Below are 13,110 nucleotides of genomic sequence, written 5' to 3'. Positions count from 1 at the left end.
TAATCGTATCACAGACAAAATAATATTTAGTTAGTCATTTTATTTGAATAAAAAATCACTCAATATTTACGGGTATATATCGTACACCTAGATCTAAAGTGAGCTAACTCAAAATTCAACGCAATTGTTTAATACAAAAACAGGTGTAACAGGAGTTTTTTTAGTTAGTGTATATAAGCATAATGATGAAGAAAAAATATTTGCATTCATTGGAGATAAGCGCTATGTATTGATTAATGCAAAAAATGGTATAATTTTTTTTTTTTGAGTTGATCGTACTTTAGATCTAAGTGTGCGATATGGTCTTTCCATATACATACATACATGCATATTGCAGTCGTCACCTGTTCTCACTGCGTTGGCCCCGCTGTTGGCGCGGCCTGAGTTAAGACATTAGTTAGCGTCAGTGTTATTCTCATTGTAATCGGTACGATCTGCGTTTGCATGCGGACCAGAGTGGAAGATTCGACGTGATGTTGTTGTTCGTGCACGCGATCAACAACATATGTATAGGTGCGTGCACGTACGTTTGTCACATACTGCACGTTGGTAGCGACTTCGTATTTAATGTATGTTTGGGTTTCGAGTGCTGGCGTTGCTTGAATTTCAGCGTCGCTACTACTAATTACCGATGCTGGAACCGTGGCATAGATTTTGCTCATCGAGCGCATGGCATTTGATAAAACATTTGAAATTGCTGGTAGGGCTTTAGTTGGTGCAATAGACAGTGAAATTGGTGATGACGCTTTGTCATTCATTGTTTGCATTTCACGTTTGTCTGATTTATTTTGGGTCTGTGAGCTCATCCGCGAACGTCCCTGTTTCTTGCGCCGCCGTTTCTTCCGCGTGCGTGATGGTGTCATTTCGCGCACACTTTCTTTGGTTCTTGTTTGCAAGTCGAGGATTATGGGCACCATTTCTGTTGCAGCTTTAGTTTCTATTCCAGTTTCTATTCCAGTTTCTATTCCAGTGAATGCCAGCTGTGGCTTAACTTGCACTGTTGGTTTTGTTGTTGATATGGCGCTTTGATTAGCCATGCCTGTTAGTTCAAATACACGAAGCTTGCGATGTATACGTTTTCTCACCACGCGGCTGCGGCCGTGGCTCTGGACATTGCTTTTTACTGGGGTCGTCGTGTGGCCTATGTCAACTGGCGATGCGGATGCGTTGCCAATACTATCATTATGTTTTTCGATAGCTGTCAAGTTGCTCGGAAATACAGAACTCTGCGCGCTCAAGACTTTTCTATCATTTGCCTTATCCGTTCTATTTTTCAGGTTGTGTTCTGCCCTCGCTACCGGTCGCCGGCGCTGTTGTTTGATGACAATGATCTTTCGCAAAGGCAAAGTTGTAGTAGTAGACGTCGCAGTGAGCGCCTCTTCTGCTTCACTGTCGGGCAGCTCCGCTGTTACGGTTTTCAATCTTTGCCGTCGGACGAGCACCTTATTATACCTACGCCGTACGGCGCGGCTTGAAATCATTGTTGTTTCATTCGCAGTTGCGGATTTGCTTTCATAGTCAATATTTGCTGCTGTTGTGGAATTTTCGCTAGTTAATTTCGCACGTTTCCCAGTGGCCATCGAATGCGTGGTACTCCTTCTCCTCCTATTCTGTAACATATTACATTGATTAATAGTATGATTTAATTTGTTTATGGCATATGTGTGGTTCGATTTTTTTAGCAGACACAATGTCTTTACATCTAATTGATTTCGTTATTTGGTTTTTATGTATTTGAGTTGACTTTCCTTTGAAATTGAAATCATGTGTGTATATTATGTTATTCCCCAAGTATTTACGAAAGATCGCGTCATTGCTACTGGCTCTGCCGTTTCCTCTGTTGATGTCGTACACCTTCATGCGTTTGCTGCTAATGTGTGAACTGCTGCTCTTACTGCTGTTCCTTTCATAAATACCTATATCCAAACTACTTTTAGCTGAGTTTGGGCTTTTTGAATCGAAATTAATGACCTTGAACTGGCATGGGGATGATAACACAGTAAGGTCAGCTAAACTAAAAAATTATAGTATTTTCTGCTTTCATCCGGTTTGTCCGTCGAATTGTCGAGCAACGGCTGTCGTCTTACCAAACGACTTTCGACATGTTGAAGTGCCTCTCTCTGCAGTGCACTGGTGGCTAGCAGTTTACGCGCTGTTTGACCGTCATGTAATTGCGTGCTTTTAGCGAGCCAAGTACCCACGTCGCCGACAATACTCTCTAATGATTGCGTTTGGTCAAGCAGGTGATTTTCGCCGCTCTCGAGCATATTCAAGTCGATTTGAGGCACCGCGTTTGCTTCTTTCAGCTCTTCTGGTAATATGTATTCCGCCACAATCTCACTACCATCCGTCAAGTAAAAATCATTAACGGAATCAATTCTGGCAGATTGTTTCACGACGCCAGGCGCTTGGCGCTTATGCAGAGTTGACTCGTATCCCAAGGGCACTGTGCTCAAAATAGTACTGAATTCACCTGGACGTCGCCCTGAGACATACAGGGTAATGACGCTAGAGCCATCCGGCGCTTCCTCCGGTACTGACTGGTGTTTCCGCTTGTGTGACTTACCCGATTTGCGTGACTTCTTTCGGACCACTTTGTTCGACTGATTCTCTTCGACGACGGGTATGTCGTTATCATTATCGTTAGACGATCGTATATTGTTTGTGTCCAGATCCTGTAGGTTGTCTGTCAGCAGCAGCTGCGGGGCCGCCGAATGTAGTATCGGTTGCTGTGTCTCGATTTGCGGCTGCAGTTGCTGCTGTAACAGCAGTTGTTGCAACAGCAAGCTGTTGACCTGCGGTACCTGTGCTACGAGGGGTTGTGGCGTCGGTGTGGTCACAATGGTGTCGGTGACAAATTCTGTGGCTGTTATTGTTTGTGCGGTTGTATCGTAGACGGTGGTAAGTATCTTTTTACCCTGGAATGTCACCGGCAGTATGGTGGACATGCCCTCGAAAACTGTGGTCACGTAGGTGGAAGTATGTGTGCGGTATTCAGTAACGGGCGTTGCTGGGGTGCCCGGTGCACCCACCGCCAATTGATTCGCTGCTGGTGTCACTGCCGCACCAAATGCGCCAAGCAAGGGGTTCGCCGCCGGGAGACCAATATTGCCGAGCAGCAGTTGTGATAGTAAGATGTTGGCCAAGGGTGCATTCGCAGATATTTGAGGCTGTGATGTGGAAACGACATTTTCCACTGAATAAACCGTCGATGGTATGACATGCGAAAACGATGTTTTGCGTCCACGTATTGTTGTTGGTGTGAAGATGACAGTAGTTGTCGGTGACTCGTGCAGAACAAACTGTGTAATCTCAGTAGCACCACCGAAATTTATGCTGGAGTCTTCGCGGGTCAACGCCAACATAGTCTGGCCGTTGCCGCCGACAAAACTGGTGTATTGCTGCGGACCCAACACTTCGGTGCTCGTCTTTGCCGTGACAACATTTTTGTATTCTGTTAACTTGCCATTGACGACTGGGATCGTGACTTCAGCTGGTATGACGTGCGTGACGGTGATTGTGCCGTCATATGGTATCTCAACCGTATCGGCATTGTAGTCATTTCGGCTGCGTCCACGCACTGTTGTGCGCGTACGACTTAAGTTGTTGCGTCCCCTCGCCGATGGACTGCGGGAGGATGTGTCCTGTGACAAATTGTTGTTGTAAGATTTTAAACGCCGACTGTTTCCAGCCGATGGCGGTGGTGTACGTCGGGAAGAAGCCGCAGTTTGTGGTCGACGGAAATTATTAGTGCCAGGGCGCGTCAGAACTTTCTGCGTTGTGGTGGTGTCTTTTTCTCGCAATGTGAACTGTGCGCGCCCATTTGTGGGTCGCGTGGGTCTTATAGTACGATGGCTTGATGTGCTTGCTGTTGTGGTTGTGGCTGCTTGCGTACTGTGGTGTCCCGTGAAGCGTGAAGCAAAACGGCCGTTGGTCCGTGGACGCGTTGCTGTTGTGGTGGGTGGTGGGGAGGTTTCTGGTTCGACGTCCTCAGTGAAATTGCGTTCCTCGGCAGTGGATGTAAGCTTCGGGCGACGGAATCTGTTACGAAAATTACTGCGCCTTTGCAAAGAGGTAGTGGTTTCACGGCGTACACGTAACGAGCGCTCAGATTTTGTAAAAGGCTTTGAGTTTTTGTAGATTTTTTGAGATTTTAAAGCCACTGACTTAGTCGACGATTTAGATTGTTTGGTACTAGAGCGACGACGCCGATTGTTCTCACCATAGGCATCATCTTCGTTATCTTCTTCGTCTTCATCGTCGTACTCCGAATCATCATCTCCATCTACGTTTCCTTCAGTGATTTCATCTTTTTTACTTTCTTTGGCTTCGTTGGCATCTTGATTTGTTTGCTTTTGGAGCAGTCCCCGTGGCGGAAAGAGACTGTTTTGTGGGCGTGGTTTGCCTGGTATATTTCCGATTTGTGGTCGTTGAAAGCTGCGTGGCCGCGGTTGGGGTGTTGTCGTTGTAGTGGTGGGCGTAGTAGTTTCCGATCTAGCACGAGCTGTCAAAGGATTGCGCCGAGGCGAGATTGCGCCACCGCTAGAACTGCTGGTACGCTGATTGGCCGGCGTAAAACCAGCTGGGCGATTTATTGGTCTGCGAAAACGCAACAATGGGTTTTGACTTCGGCGTGTGACATCTGCAGAGGTCTCTTCATTTTCGCCTTCATCTGGCTGCAGTGTAGTCGACTCTTCTTCGCCGCTTGTATCTGGCGATGAAGTAGTTATGCCTTCCGCTGGGGTATTTTGTTGGCCAAGCAACCCCAAACCTGTTGGCTTAATGCGTCCGCGTGAACTTCCAGCATAGGGAGTTGAGAAACCTGGTCGGAAGCTACCAGGAGATGAAGGCCGTATCAAAACACCTGCGCGACGTGTAGAGGACTGCAGCGTTGGACGAGTGGAAGGCGAAAGTCTATTTCTACCACCTCCAAACCCACTAGTGGACGCTAATGCGGGGGAATTCAGCCCAGCACCATTGCCAGCTACCTGTGAGGGCTTGATAGGTCTGCCGAAGGATCGACGAGACGACGAACCAGTGGCAGCAATAAAAGTGCCTGATGATACAGGGCTGCTATAAATTCCGCCTTTTCTCGTGCTAAAACGACCGCTGGATTTTATCGCAGGTGTAGCAGTTATAGTTGGTGTGAAATCAAGGCGTGTTATAATTGTAGCGCTACTTGGTGCACCGTTCTTCTTCTTAGGTGCAAACTGCGGTCGATTTCGCGAAGCAAATGGCCGTATTACTGGCGTAAAAGTACGTTTCTTCGATTGGAAGGGCAAACGGGCTTTGTTATCGTCACCATCCTCGTCCTCATCATCTTCTTTAGCGTCCTCACCATCTGTGGGCAAATCAGTGGCGCTCTCTTCCGAGCCAGTGTCCGCAATACTTGTGCGGACCGCTGGTATATCCAGAGTTGCTATTTTTGTGGCTTCTATCTCTGGAGATGACCTCATTGTAAGAGTTGGTCCAATAGACACACCAGTGGCGATATTATTGCCATTCAATTTCTTTGTTTCAAAAATAAAACTAGACGTGCTCTCAATAATTTGAGCATAACGGTTCTCTATAAATGTGCCTATAACTTTGGACTGATATAGGGTGGTTGTGCGGTTGCCGATGCGTGTGCCCTCTATCAGTCGTACCAACCCCGTTTTATACTGGCGCGCAGTGCTGCCATCCACATTCACCGTTACTCCGTTAGTGCTCGGCAGCAGCGCTTTCTTGACTTCGTCAATATACAAACTCGATGTGCTGCTAATGAACTCGGACGGCGAGCCATCGGCAGCGATTGTGGATAATATCTCCGTGGTGAAGTGAAGTGTACTAATACCGTCCGAGTCAATAATCTTTTTGTAATCGTAAAGCAGCAAAGGAGTATCTTTTAAAAGCGCAGGTGTAATGCCGTCATTAGCACCCTCTCCCTCATTTGGCGCGCTATTATCGCTGGTGGCAGTACCAACCCCCTCAACTGCTGGGGTTGCAGCCGAAATAATTATAGAAGGCGTCACCAAATTTGTTATTGTTTCGAACCGAGAATCTGTTATCGCTCTGTCCCCATCGTATGAAGTGGTATAATACGTGTAAGTTGTGTAGTAGGTCGTGGGCTCAAACACTCTGGTTTTGTTTACTTCGACCACATGCAGCTCATTTGTTGGCACACTAATCGACGGAGTAGGCGTGTCGCTGGCAATTTGTACCACCTCATCGTTCGCTGAATTTACGGCTTCAGCTCTTGAATTTGTGTCTTGCAGCAAGATGCTGGGCGCAATCGAAGCGCCCATAGGTGTAAGAGTGGTCGGTGTGACAATGTTGGAGATTGTCTCCTCCCGGCTGAGCGTCGTGATTTCGCCATTCTTTGCGAGCTTGGTCCAGTATGTAAATGTGGTGAAATATGTAATGGGCAGCATAGCTTCCTCAACACTTTCGGTTTTACTTGCCTGCAATGTCTCGGTGACTAGATTAGTAATCGTCTCCAAGCGGCTTATGACATTTGTCGCATCGTTGTTGTACATTGTCGTGTAGTAGGTGAAAGTGGTGAAGCTTGTCTGCAGCAGTAAAGTGGCTGACGGTCTTATTTCATCGGTATTACTTTCCGAGCTTATTTGGTCGTCTACGAAGGAGCCTTGTTTTTGATTGATGATGTGATGGTCACCGTTCGAGCTGCTCGAACGCACGTCAGTCACCAGCATGACGGATGTATAGTTACTAAGATCTGGCTCTGGATGGCTTTTGTATGCGGAGGTGGCATGCCCGCGTATCATGGTGCTGTAGCTCAATAGTTGATGGTCGTTGGCAGTGCCTTCGCTGGTTTCATTGACTTTATTTAAATTGCTTCCTTCCCCAATCTCCTTCGCAATACTAACTTCCGGTGCGTGTGCCGACTTACTCCATTCGAGCACGGCTGTGGCCGCTATGGAGTCTGTAACGAAGTTTGTGTAAACCTCCGTTCTAGACATGAGCTCCGTCTCACCGTCTACAAATATGGTCGTGTAATACGTGTAGGTGGTAAAGTATGTCTTGAGTAGTTTATTGTCATCCAAAAACGTGGTCGCTTGCTCAGATTTTTCGTTGATCGTATTGTAGTCATTGGCGCTGCTTTCCCTGGTATGCTCTCCTTCCCGCAAAATACTCTCCAACTCAGTGGGCAGTATAAATTTCGAAGTGCCTGCAGAGTCTTCCTGCTGTGGCTGCATTTTGGCTCCATCTTCTGCCCGCAAGGTGCCTGCCGTTGTCTGCCGGTTTATGGCGGTTGGCTCTATTTCTTTGGCTCCCAAATCCAAAGTCGATGTCACAACGTTGGTGAGCACTTCCGTGTGGCTTGAGATACTGGTTTTGCTGTCGTCATTAAAGAAGGTGGTCAAGTATGTGTACGTCGTGTAGAGCGTCTTATAAATTAGCTCAATCTCTTCTCCTGACTCCTCTTCAGTCGAATAGACTGCGTCTTCTAATTCAGTGTCGACGTCCATATCGGCATCGTTATTTGCATCCTCCTCATTTTCTATTTCGCTTTGAGCAGCGCTTGATGTTGTTTCGCTCTCATTAGGTGCATCGCTGGTAGTTTCGATTACTGTGCTTGCTTTAGGCGCGGAAACCGCATTCGTGGCGTTCACGGAATTTTCGGTAACTTCCGCTGCATTAGCATCCTGTGCCTGTGGCTTCTGCACTTGCGTTCGTTTCTCCTCCTCCTCCTCTATAGTAAAACTGTCAGTTGGGCCCCTGGTTGCTGTTACTACTATTGTTGCCTCAGGTTTTATGCAATAATACTTGGTTGTTTCAAAAATGTCAAAGGTTGGCGGCAGTGGCGTCCCGGGTTTGGCCATTTCGCCGTCATCGCCCTTCTCATACAGAGCGCTTGATTTGGTTACTGTTTGGGCAATTTGTGTAAGAAAAACTTGGGAAGTTCTTGTGCAATCATCTATAACCGCCACATCGTCGTCGGTGTTGATCTCCAATACGCTGACTTTGGACGTTGGCTTTACTTGAACGGCTGGCACATTTTTGTCTGCAGGTTGCGCCTCTGCTTCCTGCGCTGATGCAGTATCCCGTTCTGCTTCTCCCTCCATGCTTTGTTTAGTATTATTCGGGAAAGTAATAATTTTTGGTGGTTCGATGGTGATTGTTTCATCCACGTCTTCGTACTCCTCTTTGGTTGTATCACTGCTGGTTGTTGTTGTTTCGTAACCAATTTGCGACGTATCTTGCTCCGAAACATCCGTGGTTTCCATTATGGTGGCACCGGAGTCTAATTTTGCACTTTCGGCGGTAGTTGTGGGCTCCACGAAGTTGGCAAAAGGGTCGTCCTCGAAGAATATTGTGGTTGCACCACCTAACATCTTCCCGGAAGAACTGGTACTGGGCTGAGCAATATCCACCGCTGCATTAGGCGTGGCAGCTTCAGTGCTGCGCGGCTCACTGCTTTGCAAAGTGGCTTCCATCATATAGATAGCTTTGCTTTCATCAACTAGCTGCTCAGTAATAATTTTTACATCTAAATGTGCAGCTGCTGCTGTAGTGGCCGATTTGCGTGATGCCTCTGCGCGTGACAGTGAGGCGTATATTTCCAAAACTTCTTGATCAGATGGACGCGAGTATGTCGCAAGCGTCTGCATGTTGGTAGTGAGGTGGCTTTCGCCAATGTTCAATTTACTATCCGCTTCAGTTCCGCCAAACTGAATGCTACTGGGTGCGTTACTTTTCACCATATCTGCAACCGATGCTGTCGCTTTCTCTTCCGCACTGTATGCCACTTCATGTGACGTAATTTCTTCTGGTATTTGTGATGGCATCAAGGCAGCTCCGGCCTCAAGGTTGATGCTATTTTCAGTAAACTTATTCGGATCAGCTATATGCATTGTTGATAGCAACTGTGTGTTGACAGCTAGCGTTGGTGCTATAGCCACTGTTATAGCGACTGTAGACACCTGAGGCTTGTTAATGTCACCAATGGCGTCCAAAGTCGCCTCGCCTTTTATCGACGTCACATGGCCCAAGTTCAGGTTCTCAGTGGAGGTGCTGGGCGAGAAGACAATCACACTGTCGCCAACAATAGTCGTAAAGTCCGCGAATCCATAATAAGTGGTGGTCGACAGCTGCCGATTTAAAAAGGCTTCTGCCGGTGCGGCTTTGAAAGCCCTACTAATGCCACCGTTAGCACCCATCAGCTGTTGGTAATAGAGCTTTGGCGAGCGATTGAGTATCAACTCATTGTTGCCAAATTTTTTGTATATATGCGAGGATTCGCCAGTACCACCACTTACCGGATGCTGGGGCAAATGTACCTGATTTAAGTTCATTTCTGTTGAGAAACCACTCGGCGAGAAGTGATTGCGCACTGTGTACGTGGGCAAGTCGGCGATAGGGAGAACCTTGTTCGCTTCCAATTCGCGCGCATTCTCCTCCAGCTGTCCTGTTCGGCTCGCTTTGTGCAAGGGAACATCGGCATGCCAATTTCGCGTACCGTTGCGACCACTGCTACTACTACCATTACTGCTGCTACTACTAAAGTTTGTAGTGATGTGGGTGGAAGGAAATGTCGGATAAGCAGTGGAGATTGAATTTTGCTGTTTTTTTCTCCCTTCGCTTAAACCAACGAAATCCGTGTTGCCAACAAAAGCACTGCCATCGATTAGCAAACGATCATCGATGTCTTGCCAATCCGGCTGATCGGCGTTAAACAGATCATTGTGGCTCTCCAACAGTGATTTCGTTTGCAACTCCAAATTATCGCCCACCCAGCTGGTAATGGCTGTGGGTAACACGGCAGTTTGATGTGGCTGCTGCTGGCCATTGTCGTAAAGCACGCGTGAACTCTTCTTAAGGTACTGCGCATACAAACGCCCATTGTCCAGTATGGTGCCCACCACTTGCGTGGCGTACTCGGTGGTTACGCCCTCCTGTATGAAGGTGCGCGCAGTTGAAGTCAGTAAGCCAACTTCAGGGCGCACGCTAGCATAGTGGCCCAAATAGTCGCTGCGTCCATTGTTCTCGTTATTGACCAACAGCACTGTCGTAAGGTCTACACATACACCGAAAAAATTCCAAAAATTCGTCGAACAGTCGAAGCAGTAAATCGCAGTGAAATCGTCCAGTGAAACCATAGCCGTCCGGTATAAGAGCGGTATGGTATTTAAGGCAGTCCGGTAAAAGCGGTTAAATTCAAATTATAAAATATTTATAAAAATACATTTATAATATTTTGATATTAATAAATATTATTATTTTTTATTTAACATACATACAAAATTTGTAACAGCGATATTCAGATTCGTAACACACGTAGCAGCAACAAACGGTTGTTGTTGATGTAGTAGTTATTGTAGGTAATATCAAAATGGAAGTGGTACATATATAGATTTATAGGAGGTAGTGATAGATTGGTGCAAGTAAGTGACGTAACCAATGCCAAACAAATCCATTAAAAGAGTAAAGAAAAAGAAAGAGAAAAAATAAAAATACAAAAGTGGTATTAAGTTGAAATTGAGAATATGTTTCATACGTAGTACACATGTATGCATGCATATAGATTTTAATTTTTTGTTGATGTATGTACATATATGCATAATGCATAGTATAGATATTTACAAAAACTATTTTTAAGCTTAATATATGTACAATATACAATTGAGGAATTAGAAACAATAAGGGCACTTATGTTAAAACTGCTTTTTGAGATACATAAATATTAGCGTTTAAGGTTTTTGATGTGTGATAACTTTTGCGCTGTTGCAGTAAATAAAAGAAGGTTTTGATAGCCATTAATACTTCTATATTCTCATTCCAACTTGCATACTAACAAAATATGTCTTCCATATTATTGCTCAAAAAAATGCGAAAAAGGGAAGAGGCAGATGTGTCCTTTTTTCATAAAACAAAGAAATTAAAAAAATTTTAATCTTGTTTCAATAGAATGGTGATGACATACATACATATATAAACACACTTGCTTACATTAATTACAATTTCGAAAAATGTATTACATATAAAACGGTATAAAATCCAACAACAACAACAACGCTATTTGCAAAGTAAGGAGAGAGAAGCAACTCAAGGCAAAAACAAAAACAGTATTTTTGTAAGTGCGCTGACTAAACAAATTTCCGCTATTTTCATATGTTACTTCTTTCTATTGATCCATTTTACGTAAAAAGGGCACATCTCTCTTTGAGCCATTATTGCATCTTCTTCCTCAATTGTAATTTATAAATATTTACACTAGTTTTAATAAATTGTCAGTTTAATTTCTTATAAACTTTACATAAGCATACATCGAAAATTTGTTTTAGAGAATCTATGTGAAATAATTGCAGAAACGATTAACTTATTTGCTGAGCATCCGAGGCGTCTGCTTTTTAAATAATTTTTGTAAAACCAATCGGCAAGTACATATCGTTCCCCGCATGCCAGAAACATGAATGTGTAAAGATTAAAATTTTGGGAAATCAATATGTACACTAATAAATAGTCTTATAAAAATACTTAGAGTTTGAAGGTTAAGAAACGTACGAGAAAAGCAGCATAAAAAATATAAAAAAAATTAAAATTAATAAATAAATAAAAATGTTAATAGTATGCAGCTAAAAGACAGCATAATCTTTACTGCCTTCCCGAAAATAATATTTTTTTCGCTGATCGCAAGATTTAAAAAAAATAAAAAACTTAATATTTCCTGATAGTAGGAAAGTCTATCTCGTGATCGAACATATCTTGTTCAATGTGGCAACTCTCTTGTACGAAGTGCAAGTGACATTATGCTGAAAGTCTTTTAAAATTTAAATAGAACTAGAACAGTGGAAAGCCGGAAAAATTGTTGAAGGCGAATGAGACTGTATTTTATTTTTAAAAACTATAAAGGGAAGAAAAATCTTTAATTGTTATAAAAGCCAAAGAGAAAAACTGGCGCTCCTCCCAAAAGCGAAAAAGTAAACAAACAGTTGCCCGTAACAAAAACAGAAGCCAACAACAACAACAACAAGTTTCAATCAGCTAAAAAATCGCGCTAATTTTTGATAATTGTTTCTTGTTTGGATACTTCTTTTGCGGTTTTTTTGTTATATAACAAGTGTAATTTACAAAAAATGGCGTTGATTTTTTGAAACTTTGTTGTTGCGGTCTCCGGCATTTTGTTTCATAAGAAATTCATGCTTATATGGAAAAAAAAATTCTCATAAATCAACGTGATTTTTTAGCCGTTTGAAACTTGCATTAGGCTAAAATTGCATACCCAAAAATGTTCTAAAGAATCAGATCAAAAAAACTAAAATGTGTGGAATATTCCTAAATTTTGTATACAGTTTGTAACTGTGGATTATGTGGTTAAAGCTTGAACAGTATTTTTATAGAAAATCATTACGAATATTTAAAAAAATCAACACATCAGTTTTTCTCTCTGAGGTCAGTACTTTTTAAAAGGACTTTGGAATTAAAAAATGTGATTACTTATAAAAATTATTTAAAAATTTCGTGCAATGTAGTATAAAGATAAGGGTATCAAGTATAAGAAAAAATTCTGTAGAATTCTAACAGAATAAATTTTTTTGGTGCATCAGGACGAATGGGTATAGAAAATGTCCTTTAAAAACTTTGTCCCTAAAAATCCAAAATTTCCAATATTTATTTTTGGAAAAATTATTGATTGGGGACTAATATATGTACATACGACCACATCATCGAATTTCGTCCTGCAAACTTTATTAACTTGAAAAGATAAAGTTTATTAAAAGCGCATTTTCAATACCTATTCGTCCTTGTAAACCAAAAAACTTTATTGTTTTTAACTTCAACGGAATTTTCTCTTTCATTTGGTGCCCATATTGTTATTCTACATTGCACTGATTTTTTTAAATAATTTTTTGAATTAATCATATCTTTAAAATTTCGAAGTCTTTTGAAAAAAAATCCTGACTATGAATCATTGTTAACAAGTTCGAGGCTCAGCAATTAAATAAAACACAAAAACTTCGTTCTATTGATATTTCGACCAATCTGAGGTCATCTTCAGGACTGTAAATATACATACAAACACGATAACTTATTATTAACTTTAAATTATTACAAACATACATTAACCCAGATGTACCTAATGTACTAAATATAGTACAGCAAGAACAT

At 43.0% G+C, this 13,110-nt stretch overlaps 1 protein-coding gene across 1 annotated transcript; it reads right to left on the bottom strand.

Moving 5' to 3' along the window:
- Positions 1 to 418: 418 nt before the first annotated feature.
- LOC118745711 lies at positions 419 to 10,113 on the bottom strand. The gene has a single exon (XM_036479323.1). It carries the CDS (start codon positions 10,098 to 10,100, stop codon positions 2,010 to 2,012), a length of 8,091 nt encoding a protein of 2,696 aa, XP_036335216.1. The 5' UTR covers positions 10,101 to 10,113; the 3' UTR covers positions 419 to 2,009.
- Between the last annotated feature and the right edge of the window lie 2,997 nt (positions 10,114 to 13,110).

This window comes from Rhagoletis pomonella, unplaced genomic scaffold (assembly GCF_013731165.1).
Source record: "Rhagoletis pomonella isolate Grant_MI unplaced genomic scaffold, Rhpom_1.0 Rhpom_scaffold_00009, whole genome shotgun sequence".
NCBI classification, from domain to species: Eukaryota; Metazoa; Arthropoda; class Insecta; order Diptera; family Tephritidae; genus Rhagoletis; species Rhagoletis pomonella.
The sequence above is the reverse complement of the archived record's forward strand: the minus strand, read 5'-3'. Positions and strand labels throughout refer to the sequence as shown.